General features: G+C 40.9%; 1 protein-coding gene across 1 annotated transcript; it reads left to right on the forward strand.

Annotated features, from left to right (window-relative positions):
• Positions 1–1,440: 1,440 nt before the first annotated feature.
• Positions 1,441–3,403, forward strand: LOC110366547. Its single transcript, XM_021308224.2, has 2 exons — positions 1,441–1,682; positions 1,795–3,403. The coding sequence occupies exons 1-2, from the start codon at positions 1,535–1,537 to the stop codon at positions 2,838–2,840; spliced, it is 1,194 nt and encodes a 397-aa protein (XP_021163899.2). The 5' UTR covers positions 1,441–1,534; the 3' UTR covers positions 2,841–3,403.
• Positions 3,404–19,751: the final 16,348 nt, after the last annotated feature.

Below are 19,751 nucleotides of genomic sequence, written 5' to 3' on the forward strand. Positions count from 1 at the left end.
TTGAGAGCTTCCAGCGTTAAAGCGCAGGTCTGGTCTCTGTCTGCATTCCCACTCAGCTTCACATCCAGTCCAGGTTCAGGATAGCTCTGGGTGATGTACATGTATCCCAGAAGCTCCAGCTGTCCCCCATTCATCTGTTTGTACCACAAGATGCGGTCGTAGTTCGGGATGCTGTGTGAGCATTTTATCGTGGCTGCGGCTCCGGGGCTTTGGAGGATGCTCTCAGGAACCTGGTGAACTTGCTCACTGGGAGAGGAACCTGTTAAACAATACAGCGGTGAAGTCAGATGGATATGCTGCGCCGAAGAATGTGGAGATGTATGCTTAAAGTGTGGGGGAAAAAAAATCCCAAAACGTCTTTTGTACTTTACCTGAGAGAAGGAAAAAATCCAAACTCATGTACAACAAAATGATCATCCTGCTTCTAAGAATCGAACGACACAAATCTTGGTTCACGTTTACCTCCTGACTACGAGAAAAATCACGTACCAAGAAGAGAGAGAGAAACTCCTTCAGCAGTGTCATGCCATAGTGCGCTTTCTTCCTCTTGACATTAAAGCCATGATGTCTAACTAAACAACCTACTGTCTCAGAAGAAGATAGGCTGCCACCTACTGAGAAAAGATCGAGACAACACAGACATTTAATATCAGCATAAACGTATAGTAAGAAAAGTATTTATTAAGAGCCTTTCACAGACCGAGCAATCACAAAGGACTGTACATAAACAAAAACAACAAAAATAATAAAATGAAGATAAAATCAGCAATAAAATCACAACAGAAATAAATATTCAAATTAAAGCCTGATTAAAAAAAGAACAATTTTAACTGATTCTTAAAAGACCGCACAGAGTCAACCGTAAGACTCTATCTGCTATGTGACCCCAGGACTTTAACACAACTAAACATGGCTGCAGAGGTAGGCCGTTCCACAGCCTTGGTGCCGTGGACTGAAAGGCTCGATCCCCCTTTTGTTTTTAATCTGGTGCGTGGAACGTCTAACAGAACCTGAGCTTCTAAACGAAGCTCAGGTTTCAACAAAAAAAGTATGCACCATATCTCTGCCAATTGCTCCTAAAGTATAGAACTGCTTTAGGAGCAATTAAAGGAGAAGAAAACATAATGAGATATGTTATTTCATTTAGACATGAATAAAACCAATTTTACATTTGTTATAAAGATTTAATACCCTGCAGCACAGATCAAATATATACAGTTGGTAATAGATAGAGGTGACCTAAGCTAACATCTCCTCACCCAAACATCCATTCAGTCAACACTTCATTTAGCATAACTGGTTGACTGCTGGTTAACTCTGCAGCTGGTATTCTGAGTCTAAAGGTGAGTTCCCCTCTGTTGCTAGGAAACATCTAAGAAAGATGATGTCATGGCTTCAAGGACTGGACACGTTCCATGGGTTTATGACATCACAGCTGTGGTGTAAACCTCATTCTGTCTGATTCAGTCACGCGAGAAGCACGTTTTAGAAACTAGCTCACCGTTCGTATCCACAGAACTTTAACACTGAAAGCATGGACAAGCAAGGAAGCTACAGCCTGAGCAAAGACCGCAACATGAGACGAGGTAACCCCTCTAACTTGTGGGCGTTGCGTAAAAACCTCAGGGATGACATCCTTGCTCGGTACAGAGGAATCACAAAGATGATTGTTGTGGAGAAAAGTAAGTCTACGTTCCAATATGGAGATCCCGCCTCCATTCCAAGCGAGGATTACGCAGGTTTGAGGGCTCTGTGTAAAAATTACAGATATGACGTGCTTTCCCTCCCATACAGGAATCACTGAAATGACTGCTGAGGAGGACGGCCAACAAGTTGAAATGGCCGTCGCTGCACGTCAGCTACATATGGCTGAGACATCCTACCAGTTCAGTAGGATAGCGTTCTCCAAAATCCGATACAGAAACCCAGCTTCCATCCCCAGCAAAGACTCGGCTGGTCTGTGGGCTTTGCGTAAAAAACGCAGGTATGAGCTACTTGCACGCTTCAGGAAAATTGACAAGTCGGCGATGGAAGACAAAGCCACGGACTGCACTGAAGCTATACCAGTGATAAAAATAAACCCGGTGAGGAGGAAGTCTCAGCAAAATCAAGGCTGGACCCCTCACAGGTTCCCTTCTGGCTGGAGGAAAACAGAAGAGCCGCACTGGTTCAGAAATCATAATTACATGGCAAGAAACAGGTCACAAATGGCTCCCTCAAAGCAACAAGACTTAAAGAGCTATAACTATGGAGGCAACAGCATGAACAGGTCCAACAGCCGATTCGACGGTTGGCGTCAAAGAAACTGGGGATCCAGAAATGGAAATTATTTCCCTCAGGCACAAACCCAGAGAACCTATCCTGGATGCTATAGGCTTGGTGCTGTGCCGTGGACAAAATACGGTAGATCCAACTTCAGACAGCAAACTGCAAACTGTTCTCGATACACTCCTGGTAAGGCGTTTACAACCAGCTCCAGTAACAGCTGCAACCACTACCAAGGACCGCTGTGGAACCAAAGATCGTGTCCACCGCCGTGTCACAGAGGACATTTTGTCTCATGGAACCAGACAAGGTTCAGAGGAAATGTGATGCAGTCAAGAGGCCGAGGTTGGACCAACAGAAACGGGTTCAACAACTTCCAGGGTCCCCAAATGTTCAGAGGACAAAGAGCGAACTGGCATGGCCAAAATGTTAGGAGGTCAGAAGTTTCCAGAAATCTTTCAGCTCTGTCTTACAATTCTTACAACATAAACGGCATCAACAGATTCTCTGGCTTCCAGCTGTTCAGAGCACACAACGCAAACTGGAAAAACCAAAACCGTGGAGGCTTTTACTGAGATACAAGAAAGATACAAAATTGTACAAAAACAATAAAAAACAGGTAAAAATAATAAAAAAAAGGTCTCAAATCTCGAATTGTTCAATTTTCTATTAAATCTTTCATCTCCATTCTTTTCCTGTATTTGAAAAAAGAATAAAAATAGATAAAAACTGAACTAAAAAAGCTTAAAATAAAAAGGGAGCACTGTTGCTTAATTGTTCAGTTTTCTTGGTTTTCTGGTTTCCTTTCCTTATTTGAAAAAATTTTAAAAAAGAATAAAAAGATAAAATATTGAACTAAAACCAGAAAAACTTCATAAGGAAATAGTATTTCAAATGCCTCATTATTCAATTTCTTTAAAGTTATTTTTCCTTTTCTTTTTGCAAAAAACAGCAACCCCAAAAAACAATAAAATAGATTAAAAAAACTGAACTAAAACAAATAAAAGGTCTAAATGCAAAAGGAGCTCATGTCACATTGTTCAGTTTTCTTTAAAACATTTTTCTTTTTTTACCTTTAATTGAAAAAACTTAAAAGAATAAAAATAAAGATAAACTGAAATAAAATAAAGAAGGTCAAAACCCCACACAAAATATTTAATTTTTTTTATAAATCCTTCTACTTGAAATTTATTTCATTTTACTTTTTCTTTTCCTTCCTTCACTTAAAAAATTATAGATGGTGTCACATACCCCTTTTATAACTTCAAAGACACGACGTGTCATGTGTATTTATGACATCACAGCGCTTGTGTGAACATAGATATCACCATGACGACTGTTTCTTTGCACTGATGCATCAATGCAGCATCTGTGGAGTAAGATAACTGTCAATATAAATGTAAGCGTAGGTGTCTGAATTTGTAAATGTAAGTCAATAAATGTGAATGAATGTAACAATTTTATTTGTTCCTTATCCACTCATAAATGTGACATCATGTTTCATCAGATGTTTCAATTGTGAAGAAGTTACGAATACAAGTTACAAAGTTATAACTTTGCAACAATACATGCAAGCACAAATAACTCAACGAATCACAATTACACATCCTGAATGTGTGAGTACGGATCGCAAATGCACGAGTACGAATCACTCATTTACGACTACAAATCACAAACATTGAGTACGAATCTACAACCCCTAAAGAAGCTGTTACACACCTTCCAGTTAGTGGCAGTAATGCACCTGAAAGTGTGAGTGGTTGAAATAGCACGTTGATAAAGATGACAGACAAGTGGCTTATCCAATCATATGCAAGGATTTTTGATAAGGCCCAGCCTTCAAAAAAAGCAATTCCTATGGGTCGGTCCCAGATGGATGTGAGTGAAGCTAGGCGGAGCGAAATACATATGGCTAGAGTCAGGTTAAAGAAACACTGCCAGGCATGACATAAAAAGTAGTCCTCTGAGGACCCAGAATTTCAGCCATGACATAGGAGTGTAGTTACAATAAAATAAGTTTATTGATGCAGAATCAATAAAACACCTCAGGAAATGGCTTGTTACATGCACAGAGACTCAGTCCTGTCATGTGGCGCGTGAGTGTTAGACTGGGAGATATAATATATTTTCTTCATACTGCTCCTTTTCATTCAGATGTTTTAAGTTGTATTGTGTCTGTACTGTTTTGAGAAGAATGAAATACAATTTCCATAACTAAAACTCCTCTTTACTCCACCTGCACCACTCCCTTACCTGTCCACCAGCCAATGTTCCATCCCCACTTCCTTCTGGAATACAAAGGCTCAAACCTACACTGCTCACCACAGTCTACCAACCTCAGACTCAGACTCCTCACTCATTCTTCCTTGGTCTTCATCATCCCCACAAACAGTAACAATCAGCTCCCTCTTCACCATCATCCTTGTCAGTTCCCAAACTCTTCCTCTTCTGCCAATATTTGCCTTGCTGGATCCCTCTTCCTCACCAATCCAAAGATTAAAGGTTATTATTCTATTTCATACCACTTTGCCTTATCAAAGCAAGTCATACAGGTGCATAGGGAGGTCATGTGAGGAGGTTTTTTGTACTGAGCAGCAGTGATATGCAGCACTGTGGTAACTAGCTGCACAGAAGTAAACAGCGCTGCTGTTCACACGGACCTCTTTAATTATTAGAGTGCAGGTCTTGTCTTTATTTGCACTCCCTTTCATCGTGACATTTGCTGCAGGTTCAGGATTGCCGAGGCTCTGTAACATATAGCCCAGGAAATGCAACTGTGTGTCCTGTGATCTCCTGTACCAGAGGATTCGGTCGTAGTTCTGAATACTGTGAGAGCAGCTGATTTCGACTGTTTCTCCTGGGTTTGCTTGGATGTAAAATGGAGTCTGGTGGACTTGGTCACTGAGAGAAGATCCTGCGAAAAAAAGACAGCGCAAAGTGTGTTTGAATTGACATGGAGCAAGTTGTGACCATGACTAGATAACACGCTGAAATAATTTCAGTTGAAGCTTAAACTACAGTAGAGTAAATAATGGATTAGATTAACGAGTACCTGTAACCAGCGCAGAGTTGAGAGCAAACACTAGCAAGAAGATGTCCATGCTTATTTGCTTTTGATGCCAGTGTTGAGGAAGCTGTCAGTGTCTTAGCAGTTGTTTTGAGCCTCTCCTCCTAGTGAAACCAACCAGAATCCAAGAATCTTAATATGTGGGTGGAGCCACAGCACGCCTTAAGCTAGCTAGAATACTTAAAAACACTTTAGCTGATCAAAGGAACTGCTACAGGTGCAAAGTGATGAATATCTTTAATGTACGCTATAAAAAGGAGCTATAGAGGGTATTAATGATCAAACATTGAAATGACGTAAATTTGTATCAAGCATGTTAGTTTGTTAATGTAATATTCAGTAATTAGCTACTTTATTTTGGTACATTGGCAGATTTTGTAGAACGAAAAGTATTTCCAATTTGAACCACCTTAATCAGCCAATCAAAGCATCTCCTCTTTAAGCCAAGAGGGGACATGTCAACTTTTCACTGACAGGCTTTATCTACTTTGTAGGCAGCACTTTTGCTAAAATCAGAATTTTTAGCAATATTGTTTTTTTTGTTACTTAGAGCCAGTTGTTGGCAGTGACTATCACATATTATGGTCCAAACACTTACTTAGAATATATTTAAATAACTCTTACAGTTTTCTTAACACTTTATGCCTTAGACACAAACCATGTTTTGCTTCTTTTTAACATGGTAGAAAGTGAATCATCGTTATCGTTTTTATTTGACTAATTTAGTTGGGTAGATCAGTTTAAAGGGGGATGTGTTGTCCAAGTGGTTAGAGCAGTGCGCTTGTGCTCTGAGAAGGTTGCAAGTACCCGGTTCAATCCCCACCACCTGCACTCTGGGTCCCTGAGCAACACCCTTAACCCCCAATTGCTCCCCGGGTGCCACACAGTGGCAGCCCACTGCTCCCCAAGGGGATGGGTCAAGAAGCATAAGTGAATTTCTCCACTGTGAGATCAATAAAGTTCTATTATTATTATTAAAATTAATAATAAAGTTAATGTCATGTTTTGAGGCTACTTCTTGTTGATTCTGTGTTTTCTCTGCCCTGCTTTGATGTATTGTGGTCTCCTGTGCTGAGGTGGTACACCTGAAGTGCATCTGCTAATTACCTCCTGGGTGTTTATCTACAAGCGCTCCTCTAGTCTCTAGTGCCTAATCATCCAATTTATTTATTTTTTTTTTTTTTTGTGGCAATCAAACTGCCTAGTAACTCTACTCTGTGAAAATATTTCTCAGCATTTATAGCCAGTTTCCCTGTGGGCTTTATAAATGTTTATGTACTCCCCTTGAGTTAACTTTGGTACACCTTTTGAGATCTTTGGCACCTCCCTGGTATGCAAAACAACGGTAAGACTTATCAGGACACTGACCACCGTAAAGGAGATGCTGGATCCATCTACTCGCTGGCGTGATCACATTCCTTGCTTTTGCACAAACTTCCACAATGTAGATGCCATCCATGTAACTATCCATCCATTTTCCAAACCGCTTTATCCGACAGACTGGTGACCTGTCCAGGGTCTACCCCGCCTCTCGCCCAGTGAACGCTGGAGATAGGCACCAGCAACCCCCGCGACCTAATTACCTCAAATGAGAAGAGCAAAAACAAAAACATAGACCTGCCAACACCATTAGTTGTCCATCCTCTGTCTGCTCCATTTCCTAACAAGGACTACAAATTATACTACAGATTCATCATTACCCCCTTAATGTGTAAAATATTACTTCTAATTATACTGTGTATGTAGCAACAGATTTTGTTTTAGATGTTCTGGTGAAGTCATTTTAAAAATACAACTAAGTTGGTTCATAGCTAAAACATCAGTTGTAGCCAGATACATCTTTTTCAATAAACAAATCTTATCTTTTATCTGGGATCAGTTATTGCTGCTGAAACAAGAGCCTTGCAATTTGCACTTTCATAAAAAGCCATCTAAGCTTTCATCTGGTTAATTTCTGTTTTTAAGTCACGAACAGGCTCACTACACATTTCAGGTACATTTTTTAAAATTTCTGCAAAAAACATGAATCTGTTCCAATACAATTTACACCAAATTGAATAGCAGTCTGTTTATTTCAGTGATGTGGAGGTTTTTGTAGTGAGCAGCAGTGATAAGCAGCACTGTGGTAGCGAGCAGCACAGAAGTAAACTGCACTGCTGTTCATAAGGAGCTCTTTTATTTTCATAGTGCAGGTCTGGTCTTTATCTGCTCTCCCTCCCATCTCCACATCCACTCCAGGTTCAGGATTTTTATTGCTTTTATACATGTACCCCAGAAGCTGGAGCTGTGCATCCTCTGATCTCTTGTACCAGAGGATCACGTTGTAGTTCTGAATACTGTGAGAACAGCTGATTTCGACTGTTTCTCCTGGGTTTGCTTGGATGTAAAATGGAGTCTGGTGGACTTGGTCACTGAGAGAAGATCCTGCGAAAAAAAGACAGCGCAAAGTGTGTTTGAATTGACATGGAGCAAGTTGTGACCATGACTAGATAACACGCTGAAATAATTTCAGTTGAAGCTTAAACTACAGTAGAGTAAATAATGGATTAGATTAACGAGTACCTGTAACCAGCGCAGAGTTGAGAGCAAACACTAGCAAGAAGATGTCCATGCTTATTTGCTTTTGATGCCAGTGTTGAGGAAGCTGTCAGTGTCTTAGCAGTTGTTTTGAGCCTCTCCTCCTAGTGAAACCAACCAGAATCCAAGAATCTTAATATGTGGGTGGAGCCACAGCACGCCTTAAGCTAGCTAGCATACTTAAAAACACTTTAGCTGATCAAAGGAACTGCTACAGGTGCAAAGTGATGAATATCTTTAATGTACGCTATAAAAAGGAGCTATAGAGGGTATTAATGATCAAACATTGAAATGACGTAAATTTGTATCAAGCATGTTAGTTTGTTAATGTAATATTCAGTAATTAGCTACTTTATTTTGGTACATTGGCACACTTTGTAGAACAAAAAGTATTTCCTATTTGAACCACCTTAATCAGCCAATCAAAGCATCTCCTCTTTAAGCCAAGAGGGGACATGTCAACTTTTCACTGACAGGCTTTATCTACTTTGTAGGCAGCACTTTTGCTAAAATCAGATTTTTTAGCAATATTGTTTTTTTTGTTACTTAGAGCCAGTTGTTGGCAGTGACTATCACATATTATGGTCCAAACACTTACTTAGAATATATTTAAATAACTCTTACAGTTTTCTTAACACTTTATGCCTTAGACACAAACCATGTTTTGCTTCTTTTTAACATGGTAGAAAGTGAATCATCGTTATCGTTTTTATTTGACTAATTTAGTTGGGTAGATCAGTTTAAAGGGGGATGTGTTGTCCAAGTGGTTAGAGCAGTGCGCTTGTGCTCTGAGAAGGTTGCAAGTACCTGGTTCAATCCCCACCACCTGCACTCTGGGTCCCTCAGCAAGATCCTTAACCCCCAATTGCTCCCCGGGTGCCACACAGTGGCAGCCCACTGCTCCCCAAGGGGATGGGCTAAGATGCATAAGTGAATTTCTCCACTGTGAGATCAATAAAGTTCTATTATTATTATTATTAAAATTAATAATAAAGTTAATGTCATGTTTTGAGGCTACTTCTTGTTGATTCTGTGTTTTCTCTGCCCTGCTTAGCTGTATTGTGGTCTCCTGTGCTGAGGTGGTACACCTGAAGTGCATCTGCTCATTACCTGCAGGGTGTTTATCTACAAGCGCTCCTCTAGTGCCTAATCATCCAATTTTTTTTTTATTTTTTTTTGTGGCAATCAAACTGCCTAGTAACTCTACTCTGTGAAAATATTTCTCAGCATTTATAGCCAGTTTCCCTGTGGGCTTTATAAATGTTTATGTACTCCCCTTGAGTTAACTTTGGTACACCTTTTGAGATCTTTGGCACCTCCCTGGTATGCAAAACAACGGTAAGACTTATCAGGACACTGACCACCGTAGAGGAGATGCTGGATCCATCTACTCGCTGGCGTGATCACATTCCTTGCTTTTGCACAAACTTCCACAATGTAGATGCCATCCATGTAACTAATTACCTCAAATGAGAAGAGCAAAAACAAAAACATAGACCTGCCAACACCATTAGTTGTCCATCTTCTGTCTGCTCCATTTCCTAACAAGGACTACAAATTATACTAGAGATTCATCGTTACCCCCTTAATGTGTAAAATATTACTTCTAATTATACTGTGTATGTAGCAACAGATTTTGTTTTAGATGTTCTGGTGAAGTCATTTTAAAAATACAACTAAGTTGGTTCATAGCTAAAACATCAGTTGTAGCCAGATACATCTTTTTCAATAAACAAATCTTATCTTTTATCTGGGATCAGTTATTGCTGCTGAAACAAGAGCCTTGCAATTTGCACTTTCATAAAAAGCCATCTAAGCTTTCATCTGGTTAATTTCTGCTTTTAACTCACGAACAGGCTCACTCTACATTTCAGGTACATTTTTTAAAATTTCTGCAAAAAACATGAATCTGTTCCAATACAATTTACACCAAATTGAATAGCATTCTGTTTATTTCAGTGATGTGGAGGTTTTTGTACTGAGCAGCAGTGATAAGCAGCACTGTGGTAGCGAGCAGCACAGAAGTAAACTGCACTGCTGTTCATAAGGAGCTGTTTTATTGTCAAAGTGCAGATCTGGTCTTTATCTGCTCTCCCTCCCATCTCCACATCCACTCCAGGTTCTGGATTTTTATTGCTTTTATACATGTACCCCAGGAGCTGGAGCTGTGCATCCTCTGATCTCTTGTACCAGAGGATCACGTTGTAGCTCTGAATACTGTGAGAACAGCTGATCGTGGCTGAGCCTCCTGGATTTGCCTGAATGTGAGCTGGAGTCTGGCGCACCTGATCGCTGAGAGAAGATCCTGCAAAGAACACAAACTCTCATTGCATTAAAACTGTTATAATATCATTTACAGTTATAAAATAAATAAATTACTGCTGGAATAAAACTTTGATTACCTGAAACCAGTATTAGGTTGAGAGCCATCATGGACAGTAAGATCCTCATACTGCTATATGCAAGGTTTTTAATCGTGTTTCTGTTGCTCCTGAAGCTGTTCAGTGTGTCAGTGGTTCAGATTACTTCAAAACCTCCAGTCAGCATGATACATGTGCTCTGTAGGTGGGCGGAGTCACAGCAGAACATAAAGCTTATCATAGTTAGTCCTGTTAGATACTGCTTTACCTTATCGAAGGAGGTAACACAGCTGCACAAGCCTGTGAGGAGGTTTTTGCACTGAGGAGCATTAATATGCAGCACTGTGGTAGCTAGCAGCACAGAAATAAACTGCACTGCTGTTCACATACAGCTCTTTTATTTTCATAGTGCAGATTTGGTTTTTATCTGCACCCCCTCCCATCTCCACATCCACTCCAGGCTCGGGATAGCTGGTGCCCAAAAACCTGTACCCCAGGAGCTGGAGCTGTGCGTCCTCTGATCTCTTGTACCAGAGGATCACGTTGTAGCTCTGAATACTGTGAGAACAGCTGATTTTGGCCGAGCCTCCTGGATGCGCCTGAATGTCAGCTGGAGTCTGGCGGACCTGATCGCTGACAGAAGATCCTGTAGAAAAAAAAAACATAAAAACTATCTAGAGGGACGTTTTGGTAATTCACAAGTGAAAAAAAAGAAAACGACGAACAAAACACAACCAAAACTTTAAGAGTGTAAATTTTGGTAGTTTGGTATTGAAAACTGTGATTACCTGAAAACAGCAGCGTGTTTAGAGTGATTATTAAGAGTCTGACACTCATTCTCTCATTAATCATGCTGCTCTTCCTATATCCTCAGCAGCAGAGCGCTTGTTTTAAGCCTCTCCTTTAAGGCTGCAGCACCTGTTCTCTATAGGTGGGTGGAGTCACGGCAGACCCAACGTCTATTATCATATTTGTCGTGTAAGACATGGCCTGACCTCATCAAAGGAGATAATACAGCTGCACAGCGATGCGGGGAGGTTTGTGTACTGAGAGGCAGCGATGTGCTGCACTGTGTAACCGAGCAGCACAGAAGTAAACTGCTCTGCTTTCTAGGCCCACTCTTTGAATTGTTAAGGTGCAATTCTTGTTTCTGTTTGCATCCCCTTCTATTGTGACATTCTGGTCCTTCTCTGGAAATGCACCGGTTCCATACATGTATCCCAGGAGCTGCATCTCGTGGCCAGCTGACTGTTTGTACCAGAAGATTTGATCGTAGCTTTGAATGCTGTGTGAACAGCTGATGGTAATCTCTTGTCCAGGACGTACGAACATCTCGACAGGAGTCTGGACAATTTGTTCACTCAGAGAGGAACCTGTGGGAGAGGGAAAAAAATTAAAGAAAACAATAGATAAGTTGGAAACATAGGTCCAAAGATAACTGTTTATTTTTTAAGAATCCAGATCTACCCCATAATAAGCAGTGTATGAAGGCTTTTTATGACTTTACCTGAAACCAGCATGGTCTGCAAGCCCATGAAGCAGAGAAGGAACATTGCTAGTTCTTTTTTAGGCTGGTTTGTGTCTAGCCCTGTTGCAGTCATCGAAATAAACAATGACGGGGGCCTACCTCTGTGACTCCTCCTCTTCTGAATACTCAAACTGTTCAGCTCCAGCAGTAGTTATGCATTTTACATTTGTAAAATGTTAAGCTGAACAGATTCAGAATTCCATTCAACAGATATAAGAGCAAAAACTCATTATGTCAAGCTATAAAGGATATATCTCATTTTACTTGGTTATTCTTGTAAGGACACAGCATTTCATGAGTATCCATGCAAAATACCTAACTTGTCACACAGATACATTGTATTTATGGAAGCAGAAGAATAATTTCTCTTACAGAAACTTCGTTTTGAAAGTAACTTTTAATGTTTGCCACGCAGGTCAAAGCAATTCCATAAAACAAAGCAAACATCACCATAGTAAACTGCTATCCACACTGATTAAAACAAAATTTAAATGTAGCAAAGACATTTTTGCAGTAGTTTGTATTTATTTAATCTATAATCATCCATTGTGTAATTACAAAGCTAAATCACACTTTAATCAATTAGGTTAAAATTGCAATCTACATTCCAATAAATTTGCTATCTGCATTTAACTAATCTTTTAGGGAACAGTAGGCTGTCACTGAGCAGTGTCCCGAAGTTGAACCAGGAACTTTCCAGCATCCTGGTTTCTAGCCAATAGGCCACCACTTCCCCAGAAATAGCATTAGCCCAGGTACTGCTGGGATTTAAACCCAGGATCTCCTGTTTACTAGGCAGGAACTTTAACCAACTTAGCCACAGCACATCATGCAGCATCTTGCTTAAATCATTAATGTGTTTTAGTTTTATTAAACATCTTTGGGTTAGGAGTTCTTGCAGCTTGAGCTTGACACATCTTCTGGGCAAGACTTTTTTTTTTTACTTGTTTGGTCCAAAATTAGAAGTGAGCGAGAACTTCCCAGGAGATCTGGACTTGTAAAAACACAAGTCAAGTAAAAAAGGTCCTAGTCAGATCATTCTTATTCTTGCCACTTCAAGTAAAATACCAAATTTCTCTGTATTGACCTTAACTGTTAACTGAATCAACATCTAAATGTTTAAGTAGCTAATGTTGTTAGAATTAACAATTACTGCAGGTCACATCAAACAAACTATAATTCCTTTTTACATTACAGCAACTATTGGAAGAAGAACAATTTCTTCTTCTAATTTGTTTAGGTGGGCCATTGAGCGGCTGCGAACCGGTTCGCAGCCGAGTGCGAAGCGGCCGGGATGAAGATCAGTGCCTCCAAATCTGAGACCATGGTCTTGAGCCGGAAAAGGGTAGAGTGCCTTCTCCGGGTTGGGGAGGAAGTGCTGCCCCTAGTGGAGGAGTTCAAGTATCTTGGGGTCTTGTTCACGAATGAGGGGAAGATGGAGCGGGAGATCGACAGGCGGATTGGTGCGGCGTCTGCTGTGAAGCGGGCGCTGTACCGATCCGTTGTGGTGAAAAGAAAGCTGAGCCAAAAGGCGAAGTTCTCGATTTACCGGTCGATCTACGTTCCTACCCTCATCTATGGTCACGAGCTTTGGGTCGTGACCAAAAGAACGAGATCCCGGATACAAGCGGCTGAAATGAGTTTTCTCCGTAGTGTGTCTGGGCTCTCCCTTAGAGATAGGGTGAGGAGCTCAGTCATCCGGGGAGGACTCAGAGTAGAGCCGCTGCTCCTCCACGTTGAGAGGAGCCAGTTGAGGTGGCTCGGGCATCTGGTCAGGATGCCTCCTGGACGCCTCCCTGGAGAGGTGTTCCGGGCACGTCCCACCGGGAGGAGACCCAGGGGAAGACCCAGGACACGCTGGAGAGACTATGTCTCCCGGCTGGCCTGGGAACGCCTTGGGATTCCTCCTGAGGAGCTGGCCCAAGTGGCTGGGGAGAGAGACGTCTGGGCCTCCCTACTGAAGCTGCTATCCCCGCGACCCGACCCCGGATAAGCGGAAGACGATGGATGGATGGATAATTTGTTTAGGCATTTATTGTCAACATATACTACTTAGATGAAATATTAACTATGTATAGAAAAATACATACTTTCATGGTAAATCGGCATTTCTCCATAACCAAAAAAAAAAAAAAAAAAACCCACAGAAGGATCTTTGGGAAAACACTACCCCCTAGCGGACAAAATAAAATCACACGTTTCTTAATTTGGCCAAACTGGGTGATCTTCTGTGGTTTCCCTGCAGATAATGTTCTTATCAGCAGGTTAATGATGGTTCCTTCTCTACCAGAGAAGGTTTTTGTTGGAGCTGGAGGCTTCATGCAGCACTGTGCTCTACTAGCAGCACAGAAATATACTGCACTGTCCTCAGGATGTCTCAGCTTTAGAATCACAAGGGACGACTGGCTCTGGCCATTACCAGTCACATTACACAAGCTTTTAAATTGATCTTCAACAACATTAGAAGTGTATCGAGTGTAACCAAGAAGACTCATGTTAGTTTTCTTGTTTCAGTGTTTAGTTTTCAGTTCAGTTTCAGTGTTTAAACGTTTAAACACTAAAGCTCTTTCGTGTTTAAATGTTTGAAGCTTGCTTGAACAAATTTCTCCTGGTCCTTCAATCACAGCACAATTTGCTGCTATAGTTTAATGTGCTTTGATGCAGCTGCACTCCTCTGCAGTGTGTGTTTATGTGCTGGTTCATCAGAGAGGTTTTTGTAGCAGGGAGACATCAACTGAGTCACTGTGCTTACTAGCTGCACAGTAATAAGTGCTGCTGTCTTCTGGCTGGAGTTTCTGCACACTGAGCTCAGCTTTTGTTCTGCCGTCTCCAGTCACATTGAAATGATTCTTGAATTCATCTTCAAGTGTTGGATTTGTATAGTAAACATATCCAATTAATTTAAGAGCAGAGTCACCAATTGGCTTCTGGTACCACAATATCACGTTGTATGTATCTATTGAATGGCTGCACTTGATTGTTGTAGGACCCTCAGCATTTCCTAATATTGATGGAGGGTCCTGCTGGACATTGCTGCTCAAAGAAAGATCTGGAAAAAAAGAAAAAAAAAGAAAAACAAGCATTAAGAAGAGAAAGATACATTTGAATGTACATAATTATAAAAAGTCTAACCTACAGCAGAAGCAAAGCAGCAGCAGAATGATCCTGCTGAGGTTTCTTATCATGGTGTCTCTATCTTCCTCTTTGTCTCTTCAGGGACTGACACGCTGAAGACATGTCAGAAGATCAAATGCGAGGGGAGGAGACACAAAATGGTGCCGAAATCCATGTGTATTGCTCAGCTGTCCAATGAAAAAAGAAAAACTATAAAAGTCCTAATGATTTGTAATAAAATCTGGTGCATGTTTTCATGTACATCTGAAATCAGGTTTGTGGTCAACCTGAATTAAAGCGACACGTAACGCATCAGATTATTGCTGAAAACATGTTCAATTACCCTATCTTTTTCTCAATGCAGGGAGAATTAACATTATAGGTGCAGAGAAATCTGATCTTTATGCTAATAAATCACACTGACAGGGCATGGCAAGAAGGCTTTTACTGTGACTTTAGAATGAATTAAAACAAATATTCCATATATTGGGGCTGTCGGAACATCCTTCATTTTCGACCCTGCAGCCATTTTGATGAGCTGTCTATTTGGAGGCATGACCATACATGTCAAATAATGCTCCTTAAAGCAATGTTCTTTCTCTGCTGGTTTAAAACTCAGTGAGTATGCTGTCTTCGCCCTGAGTTTTTTCTAGTTTTCACTAGCTCGACAGCTCAATAACGATGCTCCAATAAACAGACTTCTCTGTTTTTGCTGTTTTATTGAAGAATGGCCTCTGACCATTGCCTTCTCTTTGACCATCAAAAAACTGGAATATACAAACCATGGTATTAGCTGACTAACATCGCAAACTAGCTTGCTACATGCTACATACTGCAAGCTAAAACAAAAACATTTTTATAAATGACTTAAATGTACAAATTATCACACCACTGTTACACAAAACAAAGAGACAACTATTATTTCCGTCATTAACCAGTACTTACAGACAAATCTCATCCACAACATTGTATCAAGGTTGACATCAGCTTTATCTATGATCACTTGGCATTACGTTCCATCATCTTGGACCTGTTTGTTTCCTCTATTTTCTTTTTTTCCAGTGTAACCAAAATAATGTCACAAAACAACCACCAGAGAGAGCTCTATGTCGATTTACAAAAACTAATCTAGTGTAACTTAGAAAAGGCAGAACAGTAAGCTTTCGACACAAAGCCATTCTTCGGCATCCGGCCAATGATATATCTCATTTGGTTCTGGTTCTCTGTGGTCAAATGAGGTAAAACGTTCCAGTGTGGTTTGTAAGACAAGTACATTTTTTCTCGGCCTTGGTATGACCACGTGCCGTGAACAAATTACAATGCTACAAATTTTTCCGTTGCCATCTCAATCCAGGTAAAGAAATTAGAAGAAGATTCTGAGAAAATTGTTTTGTCTGCTGAAACGTGCAATTTTGCATTTGCATACTGTATGCGCTCGGAGTCAGAAATGGCTCTTTGTTTGTATGTTTTTCCATATAACATTGTTCCAGTCTTTATTATTCATCCATCTTTAAAAATGGTTTTGGGAATTTAAGCACTTAATAAGTCACCCTAATGAATCAAAAGACATAATTCAACACTTCATTTTCTTGACTGCTCACCAAACGCATTCTTTGTTTATTACTAACACCTTTATAGAAATGGTAAATGGCTTGTACAGCGCTTTAACTAGTCCAACGACTTTTACACTACAATCAGTCAATCACACACACATTTACACCCAGACGGTGGTGAGCTATGTTAGTAGCCACAGCTGCCCTGGGGCAGATTGACAGAAGGAAGGATGTGTCTTGCCCAAGGACACAACGACAAAACGGTCGGAGTTGGTAAATGCCCCATCCAAACCAAAGACGTTGAGGCATTTGAGGCCGAAAACAGAACACCCAAAACACAGCTGAGCAGTCTTTCGTATGCGTTCCAGTGCAGCGGGGACTCCTACATCAGATTCCTACATCGGATAAATGTACAACAGCTACATAAACTCATGGCACAGCACAGGAGGGCCAGCAGCTTAGGTCAAGATTCAGAAGCCATCTTGGTTAAAAGAGAAAAGCCATCACTAAACAGAGGGGGGGGGGGGGGGACTGAGCTTCCAACTCCTAATCATGATTCAGGTGACCAAGTACTCCACTCACCATAAGCAATAGCTTCTAACGACCCAGGACAGTGACGGGTGGGTCATTGATTTACATCTAACTAAGAATGCACCTAGGAGGATGGGCCTCCATGTCCTTTAAATCAGCAGTGTACCAACTGCAGGTTGCTCAAGTGTGAGCCACCAGAACTGACAAAGACTCCTATTGAAATGTTTTCAGAAAGAACTGAACTAAAGTCCGGTTGCCTCCGATTTAAGCCTGTTTACTGTTGCTCTAAAGATACAGTAATTAATTATAATAAGATTAAAAAAAATGTCAGGACTGAATCAAAGGTGCATTCATAAAGGATATTAACATTAGTAACAAACTTGTTCCACTGTTTTGCCAGACTTGGAAGTTACGGTCTGAAAAAGAACGGTTGAAATTCATCCTTAAAGACCCCAAATAATTAGGACATCCACGCCCATCGCACGTGAAGTTCAGCTTCAGCTGGTTTCAGGTCTGGATGTTCTAATGTTGGCAACTTACCACCAAGGAAATGTAGAGACCAAATAGAGGTCAGATTCCCCGGTAAGGTCCTCCCGGTTACAGGCTTGCATCCAACACTAACATTTCTCGCCAGTCCTCCAGGGTTTTGGAAAACCACTGGAAAAAACTCCATGTGGTCACAATCATCATATCATTAGTGACTTCAGCAGATACCAACGCTGCAGCGGTGTTTGCTTGTTGCCATAATATGTTATGAATATGAATATGCTGAGGCAATGTTCAGGACCTATCTGTTCCCTATTTGTCTCATACAAGTAAACTATTCAAGCATTACTGCCACGGGATGGCCACGACGCATGTTCTAAATTTGGTAATCTGACATTATTTGAGGAATGCCCTATTGCCTTCTATGCCATAACCCTAAACCTTGCTTTGCTCTTGGTTTTAGGATCAGCTGTGTCAATACGTACTAACCTTTTGAAAATCAGGCCCTTAGAGAAAAGCCACCCCTGCTGATACAGTATCTAAAACAAAGTATAGTCTGCACTAGGGCTGGACGAAAAAAAGCATATAGATAAAATAGAAATTATAGTGATCAATATCGATAATTATCAACAAATTCATAACATGAATTTTAAGTGCAGCCCTGGACATTTTATGCTGTTGCTTAGCAACCTATTCTTAGATACAGAACACGCCAACACTGAATTCAAACTCAACCCTTCATTCAACCAACTTTTTACCAAAACTAGTAAAAATAAAATAAAATAAAGAACGCGTGCTCTCTGAACTCTTTGAAGGGGGCGGAGCTTGGTAACAGAGGTTCTTGGGTCTGCGTTGTGATTGGCTGGGAGGATGTAATGACTGTAAAATTAACCTACATGTTAGAATGCAAAATGAAGGAAAAGTGTTATTCTATCGAACTTTTTAATGACTTTTTTCTATCATCGATATACGTCTATCGATCGATATATATTGTTATTGAATTCAGGTTCTGGCGGCTGTTGGTACAAGTTCCCCACCCAGTATGCCCCACCCTAACCGTGACTGTAGTTCATTGTACCTCCAACGCAGAGCAGAGCTGCAGAGAGTTTTATCAGAGCAGCTGGGATCATTATTGTGTAGCAGACTGAACCCAGAGACCACAGCCACTGTCAGTGTGTGTGATGGGAGCTCTCTGTTCGCTGCAGAGATATGAACAGTTGGATTGGGGGGTGGGGTTGTCTTTATTCCGTTAATGTGAGACGCCGTGATGGGGGAGCTGAGATGAACAGTGCTCAGAGGTTTTTGTTCAGCTCACACGTGTGTTTGTGTCACTGTGTTGACTCACAGCACAGAAATACAAGCCTTTGTCTTCTGGCTGCAGATTCTTCACTGTGAACGATCCTCTCTCAGTTGTGTTCTTGGTGGCGGAAAACTTCTCTTTACTGAAATCTCCAAAGTCGTGATCTTTTTTAGTTGTGGATGTGAACACAATGAGTTTCATATTTTCTCCGGGCAGCTGCCTGTACCAGTACATCTGGAAATGGTTAGCATCCTTGGTGTGGCTGCACTCCATCGTTGCATCTTCGCCCTTGTACAGCCACAACATGGGGGTCTGGGAAACATCACTCCCACCAGCACAACCTGCGTGAACAGAGCGGAATGATCTCGCAAAATGTTGATTAAAACCTCAATCTTTAGATGTTTGTTTCAATTACCTGATGTCCACAACAGAAAGATCGAAAATGAGACGAGGTTTCGATTAAATAGGCTGTTTTGTTGCCTGATCATAGCGTAGAAGTGTCGGTATGAGCTGCAGGGGAGAGAGTCATGAGACACTGACTGTGTAACTTTGCGTAATGTGGTTTTGTGGCGTCTAATGACTCTTCAGCATGTTGATGATAGACCTGGCAACAAAGGAGCATGGGTGTATCACTGTGACGTCTGTAATACTGATACACCACTTTGATGATGCATAGAAAAAGGCAGGAAGTTGGAGTTTAGTTGTGATCTAAAAAGCTATTTTGAGGGTTTTCAAAATAAATCTTTCTTTCTATAAAATTAAACAAAGAGTAGAACCGGGTCTTTAAAAGATAAGAAACACAATTATCACAGCAACCGATCATAGGCATTACACAACAATAAATATAACTTGTGGGCAAACAGAGTTGGAGAATATACATACATCAAGAAGTTAGGACACTTTGCCCCATTACAACTCATCTCAACCCCTTTGACTAAAATTAGTTTAGCAAGATGCTTCTGGATCTACT

The sequence above is a fragment of the Fundulus heteroclitus genome, chromosome 19, assembly GCF_011125445.2.
Source record: "Fundulus heteroclitus isolate FHET01 chromosome 19, MU-UCD_Fhet_4.1, whole genome shotgun sequence".
Taxonomy (NCBI): domain Eukaryota; kingdom Metazoa; phylum Chordata; class Actinopteri; order Cyprinodontiformes; family Fundulidae; genus Fundulus; species Fundulus heteroclitus.

Coding starts and splice junctions, on each gene's coding strand:
- LOC110366547 (XM_021308224.2), top strand. CDS start 1,535: ATGGACAAGCAAGGAAGCTACAGCCTGAGCAAAGACCGCAACATGAGA. Junction 1,683..1,794: donor GATGATTGTTGTGGAGAAAA/GTAAGTCTACGT, acceptor CCTCCCATACAG/GAATCACTGAAATGACTGCT.